The sequence below is a fragment of the Cryptomeria japonica genome, chromosome 6, assembly GCF_030272615.1.
Source record: "Cryptomeria japonica chromosome 6, Sugi_1.0, whole genome shotgun sequence".
Taxonomy (NCBI): domain Eukaryota; kingdom Viridiplantae; phylum Streptophyta; class Pinopsida; order Cupressales; family Cupressaceae; genus Cryptomeria; species Cryptomeria japonica.
This window is the reverse complement of record NC_081410.1, coordinates 283,162,400-283,181,958: the sequence shown is the minus strand read 5'-3', so window position 1 is coordinate 283,181,958 and position 19,559 is coordinate 283,162,400. Positions and strand designations below refer to the sequence as shown.

The 19,559-nt window shown below is 33.7% G+C and overlaps 1 protein-coding gene across 6 annotated transcripts; it reads left to right on the top strand.

Annotated features, from left to right (window-relative positions):
• Window positions 1-8,208: 8,208 nt before the first annotated feature.
• On the top strand, window positions 8,209-16,304 carry LOC131032007 (high mobility group B protein 15). Of its 6 annotated transcripts, none has more exons than XM_057962926.2 (6): window positions 8,210-8,906; window positions 10,214-10,292; window positions 14,464-14,497; window positions 14,771-14,860; window positions 15,050-15,447; window positions 15,582-16,304. In XM_057962926.2, the coding sequence occupies exons 1-6, from the start codon at window positions 8,671-8,673 to the stop codon at window positions 15,762-15,764; spliced, it is 1,020 nt and encodes a 339-aa protein (XP_057818909.1). In that variant the 5' UTR covers window positions 8,210-8,670; the 3' UTR covers window positions 15,765-16,304. The 6 variants fall into 6 exon arrangements, with proteins under 6 accessions (XP_057818916.1, XP_057818909.1, XP_057818898.1 ...); XM_057962900.2 differs by having other exon boundaries at window positions 8,211-8,906; window positions 14,464-14,605; XM_057962893.2 differs by having other exon boundaries at window positions 8,213-8,906; window positions 14,464-14,620.
• The last annotated feature ends 3,255 nt before the right edge of the window (window positions 16,305-19,559 follow it).

Here is a 19,559-nt window from a genome sequence, read left to right as displayed (position 1 = left end):
GGCGGAGCATGTTAAAGAGTTAGTGGTCATTCTGCATAATGCGCAAGCTATTGAATGTATGATTGGAAAAATCTTAGCCACGGAGAAAAAGGTCAATGAGATGGGAGATAGAAAGGAAATTGACAACAAACTGAAAGATTTTGGTAGTAGAATTGACAAGCTGGAGCACAATGTCAAGTAACTTGTTGAACAAATTTTCCAAATCGTTAAATCTTCAGTGGACAACATGAACATCTTTATCAACGGGTACGAGAAAAATGCAGAGAAGGATGGTGATAAAGAGCAGGTGAACAAGAAGGGTCATGAAAGGAGGACCAGAGCCAACACAAAGAATAAGGTCAACATCGAAGGTCGTGAGCTGGAGGATATGAAGACCTCAATGAACAACATGAAACAAATGGTTGTTCATGCTGAGGAGATTCTGAATAGTATTTAGTTCCAGTTGTTGTCCTTGGTTCTGTCTCTTTGCTGTCTTTTACTTTCCTTTTGCTGTCTGTTTCAAGTTTTATGTAATGATGTATTAAGATGTGCCCTTCCAGTTGGTTCATTTTGACTTTTTAAAGTGATCAGGCACTTTTTTTAGCATTTTTGTTTTCCTGGCTTGTAAAAGGTTCGGGTACCTTTCAAATACCTTGTTTTACTTAATCAAAACAAGGTCTTCTCTTAACCAGGCATTATTGTAAAGCTCTTAACCGGGCTAGGCCTTTAACATGGCACATTCCGAAAGAGTGCATATTTTGTGGGTACCAATTCCCATTGTGGTTTTTCCCATTTGGGTTTCCAAATGAAAAATCTTTGTGTTCATATGGTGGTTGATTTGATATCTTTACATTGCTTACATGTTGATGGACACATGAATAAGTAGTTTGGTAAATCTGCTTTAAGTGATTGATTGAGTAGTTACTGGTAATGGTTATGAACCATTTTTTAGAAGTGTTTTCAGATTGGTGAAAGATTATAGTTTATTGTTATCACTGATTCACCCCCCACACCCCCCCCGTCTCAGTACTAACTGGATCCTCACAATAACATAAAGTTGTAAAGAGTGTTGAAGTGGAGCTCCTAGAATTTTCTCTAAGATTATTGGAGATTGAGCATAGTAGTTTTGATTCAGTAGGTATATTAAGTAAAGTCATGGGCTCATATTTCAAGCATGTACCTGACATTGAGGATCATTGGGCAAATTGTGCATATGATCATGAGGTAAGAATTTGGGATTATTGTAGATTGGATCTTGATCTAGCACATCAAGCTAAAAAATTATAGATATCAAATGAGGCAAAAAAGCATGATAGTCAAAATAGGTTACATCCTTTGTATGAAGAAAAGAGAATCTTTGATATTGCAATTCAAAATGTTGACCCCAATTTCATGGAGCTTGAGGATATGAGCAAGAAATCAAAATATGTAAAGAGTTTTACTAATGAATGACTAAGTCACCCATATAAAATGTTGCCTATTCTTCAAGTGGAGACTCAATCATCACAACATGGGAAAAACACCTCAAAAAGTAAGAAAGCTACCTCCTCATCCAGAAGATGATCCCCTCCTAAGAATCATATAGGGAATGCAAGGCCATATGTAGAACAAGTTCCACTAAAAGTGCACTAACATATTAATTATAAGAAAGGAACTCAGGGGGGACCTTCTTCTAGCACTCCTTAATCTAGGAAGGGAAAATAGACACCTTCCACCCTTGTATCTCCTCATTCATACTCTATCCACCATAGAACAAGATTGACCAAAGTGAAGGAGAGGTCTAAGGAGATTCTTTAAGAAGACACAACGATGTATAAAAGGTTGAGAAAAGGTCCTAAGGGACCTCCTCCTATAAGAGTAATTCAATATTGGTCAAAAGAGGAGGAATACCTTGGACTATAATTATAGAGAAGGAAGAGGATGAGGCTTGATACTCCCATGCTGCGACAAGGTGAGCAAACACACTAAACTTATATTATCACTCCTTCTACACCACAAACCATGAATCCCCTAGGGAGAAGGTCCCCAACTATATTCTTTAGGAGAGGTACCATAGGAGCATGCTAAGAGAAACTATCCACATAGAAATTGATATTGAGGCTAAAACTGATAAAGAAGTTGAGTCAGAACAACAAGCACTTGGAGGAGAAGAAGAGGTGAGAAATGAAGAAGACCTTACTCAAGAAAATGAGTCGTTAGAAGAAATGCCACATCTAAATATTGAAGTCCTTCCAAGTCAAATGTACACACATCCTCTTGGTACTATATTATAAATTGAGACTTTTGACAAGGCTATTGAGGAATCTTTACTCTCTGTGTTGGGAAGAGATCTTGGAGAAGGTTAAGAGCGAGTGCAAGATGATCTCCTGCCAAATGGTGAACAACAAATTGATGAGCTCCATCACATGAACAACAAGAGGTGCTCCATGAGAAACAACAAGAAGATGTATATGTACCTCATAATCAAGAACAACAACAAGAACCTGATACATCTATGATAAAACATGAGAATGGAGAGGAACCAAGAGAGCATGGACAAGACAATAATCAAGAAGAAATTGAGCATGTACAAGATGAAGAGCTTCATCAGAATATGAGAAATCAAAGAGAAGAATAGATTGAAAATGCAAAAGATAAAGTGAGAGAAGAGTAGCGCCAAGATAATGTAAGTCAACAAGAAATAAAGATAACAAGTGTGGGATCAAATCCTACTTGGTTAGCCAAGACATTCGCACATAGAGAAAGGAGATATAATGAAGTGGAAGAAGTTGATTTCTCTATGCTTGAGAAGACCTTCAGAACCCTTGACCCTAAGAAACAAACAAGGAAACTTTCGATAGTCACTACTGATGCATCTGGGCACTAAAAGGCCCAAATAATTGTGCCCTTGGTAGACAAATTTAAAAGTGAAATATAGTCAAAAGATTATCAAATTCAAGAAATATATTTGGGGCAAAAAAAAGAAGGAGAAAGGCATTCCTTGTGGCAAGCTATGAATACAATCTTTTAGAGAATGGACATGGAGGAAGAGACCAAGGAAGAGTTGAAGGCTCAAAATAAAGAATTAAGGAAGTATATTAGTCAACTCCTTGGTCCAATTGATGCAAATGATTCCACAAGAATCCAAGCTACATTGACATAGGGTCTATCAGGCATCAGTTCAGTTGGAGATTCTTTCATTCCTATTGCATTAAATTGGAGGGCTGAATTTGAGAAGCTTGGAGAAACAATTATTCCTCGTTGCGATAGAATAAGATTATTTGTAGGGAAAATTAACTATAATTGATGGCTTATTGATAGGTGAGGGGAAAGAAGGAATAAACACTAAAGAATCAATTCTTTTTTGGGATGACTACCTCCCTACCCTTAGGTTGGTAAAGATTTTTGATGAAAAATTACTACATGATAAGGGAGTTTTGTTTGAAGACTCAAATATGGGTACATAGTAGAATTGATAAGAGCCATGAAAATGGTTGTACGAGAGTATAAGAAGGCTAAGGGAAAGGTCATTGAGAAAATTAATATAATCAATTCTCTACTATCTTGTGTTTAAGGAGTTTGTTGAAAGTCTTCATGGAACCCTTCCAAATGAAAAGTTAGAGTTGAATAGTGCTCCCATTATCATACAAGCCTTCAAGGACAAAATGCACAAGGACTGCTCACCCTAATTATTTGAAAAGATAATGGATTTTGAGGAATTTAGACCCTCTGAAACACCCTAAAAAGTGGGTGTAATTGGCATAGTGGGTTACGAGGTGATAAATCACTTCGCGAGTTTTTTGGTGCTTCAAACAGTTCATCAATCAGACACCTAGTTTTACAAGTTATGGCCTCCTCAAGTTTGGACTTCTAAAATAGGAAATATAAAAATGCATCAGATACATAATTGAATCATAAAAGGGAGGAACACGTGTTGATGTTTGTTTTCACACATCATAGGGCATCTAGATTGAAGATAAGGTCGACTCTACTTTATTGGGTGGTTTTAGCCTATGGTTTTATAATATTGTTTGATGGTTTCTTGTATTGTATCTCCTATTTATGAGGTGTGTGAGATAGAGGTTGTGTTTAAGAGTTTGATAGCTATTGAATCAATGCCAACAACAACAACTCTTCTTAACTTGCCAATCATGCTAACAATGTAGACCTGTGCCAAAAATTGTCATTAGACCAAAGGTAAAAACTACTATTTATATAACCTCTAGTAAGTAGAAAAAAGGTTCTATTGCCAAGTGACCACCTGTAGCAGAGGTGAAAATTCTCATAGAACCATCCCACTGCAAAGAGCCCCTAAATTTACTAAGCATTTCCTGCTAAGAAAAAATCTTGAACCTAACTTCCCAAAGATCAAGAATAAGCATAAAGCATGGGTTGCAGTTTTAAAGAGTTTGACAGAGACCTGTTTTACATAGCACTTGGTGTTTTTTCCAAGTTGAAGTGGATTGCCAACAAGGTGCTAAAATGAAACACTGATTAACATACAAATGAAAGGGTATAAACCGATGTTGTACAAGCAAACTGGTATAACTGAACCTTAAGCTCTTGAGACTAATCTGAAAATAATGAAGGTCAAACTCCATCAATTTGAAGATGGTAAGAAGAAGTCTCAATCCTTCCTTAAGAATTTGGCAATAAATTTTAAATCCACTAAGACGCTAGATATTGAAGAGCTTCATAATATGGTATAAAATTTTAATCAATATTTTCTAGAAAGAATGGTAAATTAGTGAAGTGAAACACTTCAAACTTTGGAAAGAAATTTTAAAGTTCACAAGTGAAGGACAACCAACTAAGAAGGAAAAAATGTTTTCAATTTTTTACTAGTTAAGTTCTAGTTTTGTAGGGGGTCAAATGTAGCAAATGAAAGGTTATTTTTTCTCGTATTTCATGACTAGAAAACTCTAGCAACTGATAGATGAAGTGCAACAAATAAAGGGAAGGAAAAACCCACATTTTTATATGCAAACCTATGGAAGAAATAACAATAGTTAACAACAGTTCAAAACGATGGTAGAAGCTATGTTTTTCTTCGAATTTGGCTACCCAAATCAGTCATCTACCTCTTGGATAGAGTTTAAGGAGCTATATCTATAGTTTAGGTGTAGTTTCAGGGAGTGTTCTTGCTAATTATAATTAATTTTGGGCTTTAATTTTCCCAAAAACCCTGATTTTGGGTTTGTAATATGCACTTGTAAACTCTATATAAACCCTTATTTTGATTGTAAAAAGGGTTGGATTGTTGACATACACATTTTCATGAGATATTAATGCAATTTTTGGTGTGGGTTTCTTTGCTAAATTTTGTGAAATGTGGATGAAGTATGTTCATATTTCATATCTCAGTTTGTGTTAATGATTCAAACAAGCTTAGTAATTGGGTAGTATTATTCATTTGATTATTCAATTGCAAAGATAACTTAGCTGCATAAAAATATTGGAGTGTATATTAGGCATTTGTCTTGCATGTGCACATGGGTATGACCAGGTTACAGTTTGATAAATTTTAAAAATTTACCTTTTATCTTGTTCCTTTGGTGATTGAATTATATTTGTATGAGTTGTGTTAATCTAATTTATGCAAGTATGATTAAATTGATGTAGTTTAATCGTTGAGGCTTTGAATGATCTTGTGATGAATATTGTCTGGTAGTTCTACTTTTGAAATATTCCCCTAACCTTCATATGTTGTCATTTATTTTGTGCTAAGGAGATTAGAGTAGTTTTATTATAATAGAGCTATTGTTTTGAGTTGCTGCAGATCCATATTAGAAAATACCCCCAAAGGAAGATTTTCAACATTTAGAAGTAAAGGCATCATAATTCCAATCTTGTAAGTGTGGATACTAGCAAGCCCCTTGTTTATTATCATATATGTTTGCATTGATCTATCTTGTGCAGCTAAGACCTAGCCTTTTAGAACCTTGGAGTGGACATTTCTCCACTTTTTAAGAGAGGAGCTCCGTTTGTGGATCTCCTGTCATTGTCCATGCTAACACCATAGTAAATAGTTCTCAAATTCATAATAATTATGATGATGTAAAAAGAATGCTTGTAATAATGAAAATACTAAAATGAAATGATTATGCCTTAGCTACGAAACCCTCTCAAAGGGTTTCACATAAAGGTGATGATGCAATGCTCTTTAGGCAAGTCCTCCAAGTGTTGATGCAATAACATGACAAAAGATAACAAAATCAATGGTACAGTCATTCTTGAATTTAGGTTGCTATAACTTGCTACTCCTTATACTTAAATCTGCTCTTGATTTGGGGAATCCTTGGAACTTCTTACTCTTTAGCTTGTGAATGATAAAATATTTCTTTATATAGGGCTCATAAGGTATTCATGAATTTATACCAACATCCAATGATCAAATCACAAAACAAATGTTGACACTCACACACATTTAAATTTGGGCTCCTTTTGGAGGGACTAGGACATTGGATACCCTAGTCCTCTTAAATAGGGACTAGACAAAGTGGTGGTAGAGTACTAGGATCCCAAAAATATGATCCAGTCTTGAAATTAGCACATGATGACAATGGGATAGGATAAGGCCCACATATAGGCTTAAAATAACCCAAGAGAAAGCATATTAAAGTAGGGCCCCAAATAGAGTGTGAAATTGTACACGGTTACAATATACTACACTATAAAATGAAAATGAATAACCTAAATTATTTTTACTAGAGTAACCATATATTGTTGAATCCATACTCTTTCCTTTATTTACACCTCATGTTGATATTGGGGATGATTGGAGTTTGCTCATTTTTGTACTTTCACACGTGTTAAAGAAAATAAAGTGAATGAAAAATATTATACAATTAACCAATTAGGAGGAACCAAATATTTTGTTTCTTAATCACTTGGCAATATTAACAAGGGTTATAATTTTATGTTATTATGAATCTTGTATTATTATGAATAAATTTTAAAGCTTGATGAAGTGTAGAAGGTACAACACCCCTATCGTGAATCTGATGAAAAATTGAAATTACATTGCACACTAATGAACTAGGTATCTAATGGAACATGGTATCAAAGGTAAGAGGTCTTAGAACAATTAACAAAGTAAAAAAATTAAGAGGCTTCTGCATCACATTATGAAACCCTTTGATTGAGACTTCAAGATTAATACAATTAACCTTGATCATATCCAAAAAATCTTTAATACACATATTTAAACTAGATCCATTATCAAATAAGGCTCATTTGATCTCAATATCTCCATACTTAACCATAATATATAATGGTTGACATTCTTGAATAACATGGAGAGGAGACAATTTATGAAGCACAAATGAAATCTTAGAGCTATTTTGATAATAGGCTCAAGAATTCTAACTACCTTTATAGGAGTACAATTAGATGGGATGATGATCTTAGCTAAAGCTTGCCTCAAAACATCTCAATATATCTCATATGAATGCATTGAATCCCAAACAGATATTGTATTTGGAGTGTGCTTAATTTGATCAATTAATCCATACTAGAGGAGGTGATAAAACTAGAATACTAGTTGGCAAAATTGGTTGATGATATGTGACTAGTTAAATTCTTTGTCAATTATCAAGTTTAAGGCCATGCCTACGAAAGTCAATCTTGTGCATAGATTTGAACTTTGCCTATGGAAATAATATGTTAGAAACGTGCTAACTATGAATAATTCACCTCGATTTAATACATCCATGTCTAAGAAAATGGTATCTTTAGGAACTTGATAGACAAAATTTTGTTCTCCTTTGGTTAAGCCTCTAAGTGGGCCGATTCAACAATGATAAAACAAATATTGAAGACAGTAGGCAATCTTGTCATATGCTCTTAAAATGTTAATGTAACACTTTTTTAGTTTATCTTTTTGTATTTAATGCTAATAGATTCTAGATTCCTCTTAGATGATTCAAATGAACTAAAGTTAATTTCTAAATACATTATATTACCATGTAATTTAAAGTAATCCGTTCTTTGATTATCTCATAACATCTAATAAGAAAAAAAGAACATAATTTCAATTTTAAATAAATTAATTTAAAATTTAGAATAAAAATCTATATGTATAAAAGTGATCTGATCATAATACTGAATATTATAATAAACTACTCAATATAAATCAAATCATAAATAAAAGAAATGGTTAACTTCAACTTCCACATAAAAATATAAAATATTCAACCTACTTGGTAATATATGCATTAAGAAAAAGCTCTAATGAGCGGGGGTCAAAGACAAAGCATGGGCATTGGGTATGCATGCGATTTTAATAAGGAAAAGAAAAAGCACTAGAAGAGGAAGAGAAATAGGGTAGGATCAAGATTCATTACAGCGGAATGCCGAAATATTCCTTCGTTTAATACAAGCATTTCACTTCTTTCCATATATTTTGATTTTAGCTTATATTTTGATTTTAGCTTATATTTTGATTTTCTTCTCTTCCTTCTGTTATACTTCCATACTTGTAATCTCCCTCGCCAATTGATTGATTGATTGATGTAAGCATGCGCGAACAAGAGTAAAACTGTGTTGATAGTAATGATAATGAAATAGTTAAGGCTTTTACTTACTGGGATTTTATTCATTCAATTTTTGGCTAAAGTGTAAAGTTTTTGGAGGGCTAAAACATTGCTTCTTCCGATTGTCTGTAAATGAAAAATATATTAGCGGGTTAATGGTATAGTATATATACTTAGTATGTCGGAGGAGCAGCAGCCAAGTGCGCCGGGTGTTGAGGGGCAGTCGGAGAAGGAGAAGGAGAAAGAGAAAGAGAAAGAGCAAGAGCAAGAGGAGGCTGAGGCTGTCTGTGTGCCTCAGGAAATAGGACCTTCTTCTCCTTTGCCTCTGGTTAAACATGACGAAGTAGTTGCCAATCGTGATCTCTTTTTTAAAACACTGAACCAGTTCCATTTCGCTGTGGGCTCCAAATATCAGTAAGTTTTTCATTTGTTTTTTTCACTGTTTCCTTCTTCTATTTCAGTAATCTTAAGGTGTAGCAGCTTAGGGGATTAAAGATTTTATTTGGGTGCACTTTGTTGGTTCATTTTTTTCCTTTCTATGAGCTCAATTAATCTTCCATTGTGAATGACGCTAATGGGTTCGACGCATTTTACAATAATGCTCGGGTGGATATTGTGTCTATAGCTATAAAGTAGCTAGTCTGATGGTAGAAACCAATCAGATTATTTTATCGAGTTATTCTCCCATGTTGTTTTCTGTAGGGTAACATTTCCTTTTTATAAGGCTGGGATGGTCACATATTTGAGGAAAACCAAACAGGTTTGATACCATCGTAGGTTTGGAAGTAGAGGGTTTCAAGAGGCTGTTTCTACCAAGTTGTTACTGCCATAGGTTTGGAAGGTAAGGGTTTTAAGAGGCTGATCCATGAATTTGATACTCATAGATTGACATTTCTACCAAATTGTTGTTATAAATGTTACCTGACTATCCACTCTCTACCATGAGAGCTTCATTGTGGATTTTCCTTTTTGGGCCATAGAAACTCCTATTACCTCAGTCCTTATTCTAGGTCTCGCAATAACTACATGCTTCTCTTCTTGTAGTTCTCATCGATGCCATGCTAAGCATAAAACCATAAGAAAGATAAATTTAAATATACAGATAAGAGCTAAGAAATTGTGAACATGCGAAGCAGCATGAAATAGATTAGATATTTTGGAATGACAATCGCTTGCTTTATAGATGCGATGGAAGCACATATTCAGCAAGGAATCTGGGGGATCTTTTTTTTTTGGTAAATTGTGTAAGAAAAAATATGACAGAATCAATTTCTTATTCTGATTACTCAGTGACTTGCTGGGCTTGAAGAGGGTTGGAAGTCGACCCAGAATTCATATGCTCGCTCCTTTTATAAATCAGTTTAATTTTAAATCACGGAAGCATGGAAGACTAATGGCTAACACTCTTCTATTTGCTAGAGTTGAGTATTAAACTCTTGAAATTTTGATTAAGACAGCTTGCCTCAAATTGGTTGCCCTTTCTCTTGATAAGGTTAAGAAAAACTGTCAGGTCTTGTTTTGAAGAAATATGGTTGTGGTCTGAAATAGAGGGATAGATAAGGATCCTGTTTGTGGTTTAGGGTCCTGTCTGTGGTATGTTTTGACTGTGTTGTAATCTTTAGTTTAAAGTGGCAGTTTTTGTACACATTTGATGATTTGTTAAGCACAATGATATGCACGAGGTTCAAGGTTTACAAATTTTGACCTGTCCTGTCCTTCAGAGTTCCAACAATTGGAGGAAAGGAATTGGATTTGCATCGTCTCTATGTGGAGGTTACTGCTCGTGGTGGCCTTTCAAAGGTAACAACATGGATTTTCCTTACTGTTCAGTCTTGATCATTGATTTTAAGGGTCCATGTTGGAATCAGTTTGTTTACTTCTGTTATTGAGAGTTTATCAAGTGTTCATAATTATAAGTTTATAATTTTGTTCTCATTGATATTTAGAACATATGCATATCATCAAATTTAATTTTCATTGTTTTTGAGATTTGTTCCTCCAAATGCTTACTTTATTTGTGGAGAATTTTTATAAAAGTAATTGTTACATTTCATATTGAAACAAGTGAAAATGAAAGGATCATTATTTCATATGGACCAGAAAGATTTGAATAATCATGACCCATGTCTTCTGTTTGAGTATAGCTATATTTAACACAAGGGAAGTCAATTTTGAGATCTGAGCCTTGTATTCACATCATGCTATAAGAAACAATGCTAATTATTCTTTTGGAACAGCAAGCTGATCGTTATTCTTCAGAAACTTAAATAGATTTTTAGTATTTACACTAACAATGTTTCAATAAATTTGAGAACTTTGTAACCTTTATATATTGGATGTCTGTTAAATAAACTGATACTGTGATGCAACATTTAATTAAGAAGCAACCTTTAAGTTTGTCAGGTCAACTTTCATGTATGGATAAAAATCTAAGCATCCACAAAAAGAGTTAAGTCATAAAGATAACAGCTTCCTTTGTTGATCTCTGCCTTTATGCATCTTCTATTAATTATACTTTTTGTACCTTGACTTCTGTGCTCTGCTGGTCATTTTCTAATTTTATTTTAGCTTTTCACCATTGTGTACTCAGCAAAAATATGTTCCATCAAGTTTTTTGTTGCTATGTTGGTAAATGAATATTTAACAGATATAAAGACCAGACCTTATTGCTGGACACTGCAGTATCACAACCAAATTCCAAATAAACTGTTTCCCAGATATTTGTTCTGAATAACACATCTTGTAATTTGTCTCTTCTATGACATATTGTATTATTGATGGTGATGTCACAAGGTTTGTGTTCGCATTCAGCAAATATAAAATTTTGATCAAGTTTGGCAAAAAAAAATCACCAAAAAAATGTGTGATTAATTCGACTAGAATAAATCTAAAATAATTTTTTAAAAAATATATACATTATGAATAATTAATAATACCTACATAAATATATTAAAAATCATTAAATATTTTAAAATAATAGAAATAATCAATGAAAATTATGAATAATGATAGTAATGCTAAGTCTAATGGAAGGGTCAACTAGAATGATCAAAAAGAAAAAATAATGCAAAAATAAAATAATCAAGAAACTTTAAAATGCATAACCATAGACTAAGAAGGGCATGGCAAGGAAATTAAGAAGTGGATGGCAACAAATGTGGATTTCACTTAAAATACTCATCCATGCCTGAATCTCATGGCAGTTTCCCTTCTCTCTACAATGGAAAAACAGATCTGCACCTCCAATCCCTGTGGTTGGAGCTTGGGCTCTTCTTTGTCACAAGTTGCGGAGTCAACTATTGTTTATTGTCATTACTATCACTTGTACTGCAATTGAAAGAACATGCACAGGTTAATTTATCAGGGCTTCTCAATTGCAGAATATAATCAAGAAAGCCTGTGACAGATTTTGGATGAATCTAAAGCAGTCCCAGCCCCATATCTGAACCTGAACTGGATAAAAAAACCCAAAGCCCTTATCTATACGAATTTTAGTGCGAATCAAAAGATTTTTTTGTAATGTTCGCTGAATTTCAAACTAAATGAATTAAATTTGGCGAATCCTGTGACATAGATTGATGGCGCTAAGATTGAATTAACAGGATTCTTTTTGGACTTGACTAGGATTTTGTGGCTGTTCAAATGAGTCTTTTTATTTGTATTTTTTATTATTTAACACTTAAAAGATTAGCAAGGATATTGGCATACTGAATGAAAATGGAGGTTCTTTTTCTTTTACTGAATATAAGGGCCTTTTGTTTTGCTTATTTTGACAATTTCTACCTACAATTTACAGTACAGATATGAAGACTTATTAAACAGCAATAAAAATCATAGTCAAGTCCAAAAAGAATCCTGTTATGTCAAAGTTTAACAAGGACATTGGCATGCCAAATGAGAAGTGAGATTCTTTTTCTGTTGCAGAATTAAGTGCCTTGAGTTTTAAACTTTTACTTATTTTCACAATTTCCACCCGCAATTTACTTGATAAAATCAACAACATAGATTATGTTTGCAGGTTATTCTTTGCCATCACATGCAAGTTCTATCATGTGCATATAGTTGTTGTATTGATGCACAATTTACAAATGAACCTCTTGCTTTGTCTTCTCTGACAACTTTATTCTGGTTTACACTGTGGTTTAAACTGTTACTGTTAACAATTTTAATTTTGGCTTTCAGTTGTTCCCTGTATTTGATGATTTTTGTCTGGCTTATTCAACTGGCTTATTAAGTTTCAATACTTTCAAATACCTGATTTAAATTTGAAGTCTTAGTATAAAACAGTGAATACTCTTTGTTATACTCAGAAATGTTTTTTAGACTTTTTGACAACTTTATTTGACGTCTATTCATTGAGCAAACTGTTACTGTTAAAAATTTAAGTGATGACTTTCAGTTGTTCGGTTGTTCCTGTATTTGATGATTTTTGTCAGGCATATTCAATTGGATTATTAAGATGCATTAATGTAATAATTTGAAATGTCTTCATATAAAACAGTGAACACTTTCTATTATACTCAGAAATGTTTTTTATGACTTTCTGTCAACTTTATTTGATGTGCATATTCAATGAGAAAACTGATACTAATAACTTTTTAAGGTTTTGGCTTTCAGTTGTTCCCTGTATTTGATGTTTTTTGTCAGGCTTATTCAACTGGCTTAGTAAGATGCATTTATTTCAACTGCCTGAATTTAAATTGAAATCTTCATATAAAACAGTGAACACACTCTACTCAGAAATGTTTTTATGACATTTTGACAACATTATTTGATGTTTGTAGTCATTGAGCAAACTGTTACTGTTAAAAGTTTAAGCGTTGGCTTTCAGTTGTTCCCTGTATTTGATGATTTTTGTCAGGCATATTCAACCGACTTATTAAGATGCATTACTTTTAAATGCCTGATTTGAATTTGAACTCTTCATATAGAACAGTGAACGCTTTCTATTCTACTCAGAAGTGTTCTTATGAATGGTGAAAGCTAGTTGATATACAGATGGTTTTGTGATAGCTAATTAATGCCACACCATTGATCATATTAAAGACAGGATATGAGATTATCATGTCCTAGTTTGCACTAATGGGAAGAGCCTTTATGTTCCAATTAGCTCTACATAATTAAGCATATTTTTCTGACAGATGAGCTGTAGGTACATACTCAGTACGTACACAACTTTTGGCAACATGTGCAAACCTTCTCTACGTTTTTCAAATTATATTAAATAAATTCATCAAGTGTTTGAAAAATATTGCTCTGGGAAATATTGGAAAATGAGAAAAAGGGAAACTTCAGAAAAAAAACCAATAGAATATATATGAAATTGTCAATTTTATTTGCATTTTTGAGCTGTAATGTTTTCCCAAAAACAATGTATAAATCAAAATTGCAATTTGCTTTCGGACATTATTTGAGAATTGAAAATTACTTTCCTGTGTTTAAAAATAATGTTGAAAAGTAGAACTGGGAAATTAATCACTGAATTTTGGCAAGGTTGGTGTTTCGTTGGTTTTAAATTTTAATGCAAAAAGCCTGTGTGTATACGATGAATATTGCTGCGACATTGATGCACATTGATGGATCATTTCAATCAAGCAGTGGGAAGTAGCTCATGATTACTTGATTAGTATAGACTCTATTCAATTAAAGGTTTCTTTGTTTGAGGCTTACTTAGTTGCTGTTTTATTTTACGTCACTTGCATTGCCAGATTAAGTATAAGACAATTTGCTTGTACACTTAAATAGTTGGAAAGAAATCCATTTATTACTTCTACTGGAGTGAGCTTATTTGTGTCTGTTGATATCTTATCATAATTATTGGTTCTGCTATCTCCACCACTTTGTTCTACAGGAAATTTGGTATGATAAGACTTAGTCATCTTAGGTATTTTGGCTGTTTTTATATTGTTTGTGTTGGGGTCTATGCTTTTAGTCTACTAATTATCTAATTGTTCTATTCACTTCTTGGTAGGTCATCAAAGACAGAAAGTGGAAGGAGATAATAGGTATATTCAACTTCCCACCAACTACCACCAGTGCCTCATTTTCTTTGCGTAAATACTATGTGAGCCTGCTTAAAGCCTACGAACAGGTTTATTTCTTTCAGGCACAGGGTCAGTTTGCTGCCAGTATGTATAACCAATATCTATTTATTTGTTAATAATTTTTATTGAAAATTAATTTGAAGAATTAAGTGTGTGATTATGTATAACATAGATGTTTTGTTGAATCTGGAGCTTCTTTGCCTGCTTTAAGTCATCCTGTTCATCAATTAACAGATAATGGGAGTACTTGCGTTGATTCAAATGAATTGCTGCCTGATGTTAAAAGGCAAAAGACAAAAAGTTTTGATGCACCAGCTGTTGGAGGTTTAAATTAATTGTTGAGCTATCATATGTACATAAATATTAAATTACATTGGAGTGTGTTTTTGTATGAGTAAAGAAACCACTTAATTGTTGTTATTTTCATTCAGTCAAATATTCAATTCTATTATTTATTTATTTTGCTTGTATATAGAAACCACTTATATATTGTATTTATTTTTTTATCTCCAGTTGACCCCACATCGTCAGTAGATCAACCTGTCACAGGAGTTATTGATGGAAAGTTCGAGCATGGTTATTTTGTCACAGTTAAGATGGGTGCAGATATTTTGAGGGGGGTTTTGTATCATGTGCCATCTGGAGGTTCAGGTGTACAGCATGCAGACATCTCTTATTTCCAAAGTAGCAATACTTTTGATACCACAACTTCAGGACTAAATGCTCGCCGGAAGAAGCAAAAGGAACGCATTAGGAGGGATCCCGATCACCCTAAGCCTAATAGGAGTGGCTACAACTTCTTCTTTGCTGAGCAACATGCAAGATTGAAAGCACTGCATCCAGATAAAGATAGAGAGCTTAGCAAAATGATCGGGGAGCTATGGAATAAATTGACTGAGGAAGAAAGAGTGGTAAGATGAGTGTTTAATTTTTCTCAGGCCCTTGATGCGAGTTACAATTAGACAATAAAAGCTCTACATTGTAATTAGCTACATCTGGTACACCCATTAGATATAATAAAAGGTTAATTATTTTCACATTGCAGGTTTATCAAGATTTTGGATTGAAGGATAAGGAAAGGTACAAAAGAGAGATGCAAGAATACAAACAAAAGCTCAAGGGTTCTCATATAAGTGAAGTTTCAAGTCAACAAGTGATGGAAATTTGGAATTCTGATGATCACATGTGCAAGCTTCTCTCACCTGTAGCAGCAGAACAAGAAGACTGACTCAATAATGGTCTTGATTTGATTTAATCGGATTATCTGACACAGCAGAGGCCAATATTACAGCAGAGAAAAAATATTCAAATCTGGAAAATGATTGTAAAAAGCCTTTCCAAGAACAATGAGTTTGTGGTTAGCGAAATTTTTTAATTGTTTCAATATCATCACATTTATCATGTAGTTGAAGCATTTTATTTTTGAGAAGGGATCACGGAAACTTTGGCATATATCCCATCTCAGCTGATATGCACCATGGCCGTTTCTTTTTATTTTGGTCTTGGTGTATAGTTCTTTGAAATCATACCGATCTTGGTGGGAGCTAATCTTAATGCCTCTGCTAGCTTATTGACATTGGGCCCCATTGAGAGGAAGAGATTCACAATTCTACATGTTAGCTGGTGTCCTATTCTAATGGTTAAGGTGAAATTCAGTTGGCAATTTCAAGATTACCGCTGCTAAGTATAGCATTTTTTTAAGAATTTGGCTATGTAACTTTTAATTGATTTACTGTAATTTCAAATTATGATGGTGTTTTCTTGATCTTCTAAGGTTGGAAACACTTTTTTGGTCATATAAGAAATATGCTTTCCTATCATGATGAATTCTTGTTAATTTGAAGCATGCCTTTTCTTTTATGCAAAGTACTTCAGAAAAATTGTTTTCATGGTGGAAGTATTATCATTGGCATGTGATATGCCATTCAATTACATCTTTCCCAATATGTTTGAGTTCTATAGAAGTAGCATTTTTCTCTAGATCGATGTTATTTAACCTTGAAACTGCCATTTTGAAAGCAGCAATGTTTTCAGTGGAAGTCTCTTGGCTGAGGTTAAAGATTTTTGCAATTTGTTATGGTAGAATGCGATGCCACGTCCCCAAGTTCCAGTTTTTGTGTGACAAAATTAGTCAAGTTACCAAAATGTCTTCAATCCAGCCAGTTCCTAGATCAACCAACGTGTATGGGCACTGTTAGAACTGCAGAACGAGACAGTTCTGAAACCCTGCAATTTCATCATAAAACATACACACAAAGAGCTTGAACTTGCAGGATGTTTTATGGTAGATTTGAACAAGAGTATAGTTTCTTGAAAATCTGAACTGCATTCCGTATGAGTGGCAAACGATTTGACATCCTCTAAAATTGTGAGATTGTATTCTGCATCATCCCACATGCCATGCTATGATTGTGAAGGTGGTCTTTGGCTTTTCTTGAATTTTAGCTTGAGCTTATTAAGTAATGGGTGGGCTTGACTTGGGCTGGTGGCCCAGGCTTTATCTATATGGGAGATGCAATTTAATAGCAAGAAATAACTGGTAAATCAATTGTATTGAATTAGTAGCTTTGATGTTTTGTGCCTTGTGCGTTAAACACATAATGGAGAGCTGGTCGTTGAACTTTATGAGCCTTTCCTATGCTACTTGGTTTGAGAATTTTGTTCAGCTAGGTTTCGAACCTAGGCTTGACCACTAATATCATTGAGCACATTTTGGAAGGATGCACACGAGAAATGTTTTAATCAATAATAGCAAGTAAATTACTATGCTTAGCTTTTTATGTATCAACTGCTTTTCAAGGTATATTATCATTTTGGGAACAAATAAAAATAGCCAAATGTATACTCTTAATATTTGCATATCTCATGAAAATCTGGACTGCATACCGTATGAGTGCAAATGGCATCCTCTAAAACTGAGATTGTATTCTGTCATTCCATGTGACATGTTATGAGTGTGAAGGTGATGTTTGGCATTACTTGAATTTTAGTTTGAGGTCAGTAAGTAATGACCGGGCGTGACATGAGTTGGGGACCCAGGATTTATTAATAGTAGATATGATTTAATAGCAAGAAAGAACTCATAAAAGGCGATTATGTTGAATTAGTAGTATAATGGTCAAGTTGTTCATCGAACGTTACGTGCACATGGGTAGATGGCCCTTACTAAGCTACTTGATTTTATAATTTTATTTAGCTTTATAATTTCATTCAGTTAGGTGATGCTCCAAAGCTTGACTACTAAGACAAGTTTATTGAGTACATTTTGGAAACATGTATACAAGAAACGTTTTCATCAATAATTGCAAGTTAACAATTATGCCTATACTTTGCAAGGTACAGGTATTAATGGAATAAATAAAATGGCCAAATGTATTTTCCCATTTTGATGGTAGCTATATCGTTCCTTTCATAAGCTATTTTATTAGTTTTAGGTCTTCCATAACAGAGCTTGACCTATTGAACTTAATTGTGATATCAATAAATAGAGCTGGGCCAAGATTGATGTTTAGCTTGTTTTTGCGATTGACTATCAAAATTAGAAAATATAGGATTTGAATTGCTAAGATCCACAAAACTCTCATTTGAATTTGGATAAGTATGGGACTAGTTTTCCTATGGCTTTCTCTAAGGGCTTTTTGTTTGCAAGTGGTATGATAATATGTCAATGTGATCTTTGGCATTTCATTACACTCTTTGATATGTGCATTTGTAATAAAGACGAGTGTTGAAAAATAGTGGGGTTTATTAATTAAAGAGGAAAGGTTTATGACTTTTTGATGATGACTCAATTTCCTTTGCCTATGCTTAATATAAAAAAGAAGCCAAATAAATAATCTAATGCCTCCAAATGTTAGTGTTGATACATGTGTTGATGTAATAATGATGTGAGAGTGTAGATGCTTTGTGATGACAAGTTTTAACGTTTTGTGGTAAGTTATCGTGTTATATTTTTTTTTTGATAATTGATGAATTAGGATTATCTATAAATACAAGATCCTAGATTATCTTATAGTCAATTTGAGGTGTTTTGGCATGCAAGTTGGAAAAAACTATTCAAATTTGAAATGACTAGATTGTAAGTATCCATTTTGAATGTCCACACATAGATCAATATTTAAGTCCAATGATGAGCAACGCCATTTAAAGAGTTACTATGACTTGAAAATGTCGATTAGTTTTTATGCCTAGTGTGTCCCTATAGCCCCATTTGCCCTAATTTCATGTGTATCCCATGTCTTTTTTTTTTTCTTACTTTCATATTCCTAGTTTGTTCACCTTTCAAAATCTATAATTCAAACTAATTTGATAAAACCACTAATGATTGCAAGACTATTGTGGAAATTTGTTTGTTCAACATGGCAATTGCATAATTTAATCAACATGTGTACAAGGATTGACAACTATGTAACTATATGACAATTGTAAAATCACATATTTCTCAAGATCAATAGATTCACACAAATATACGTACAAATATTGAATATTTTGCATCCTTGTCTATTCAATTTTTTGTCTCCTAGGTTTCCCATTTCCTTTAGTCCATCTAGAAGTTTCTCCCTTTGTGTTTAAAAAGTGTGAGAGCATGTCTTCTAAAGGGGATTGAATTTCATATATCAAATTGACTTTACAACCATTTTTCTTTAGCAAATCTCTCTCCTTTCCACCCCTTCCTAATGCAACATGTACTTTCCATGCCTAGTAGGCAACCTCATCTAGTTACTCTCCCATTTAGTAGTTTCTTGCCTCAAGCAATTTGCATAATTGAATCCCCCTTTACTCGTAACTCAAACCTCTATGATTACATCAACAACATTACAATCAATGTATTATTTGTTTATCTACTTAATTACCATTCTAGGGATCTTCAACACCTCATGGATAGGTATTCCTTTCAAAGGACAAATAAATTGAATTTAATGTATGGTAGGGTGGCATTCTTTTGAGGATATTTGTGGTCCCAATTTTAGTTCAAATTTCTTCAATTACCTCTTGGCCATTGACATTTAGTTAAAGACCAGGA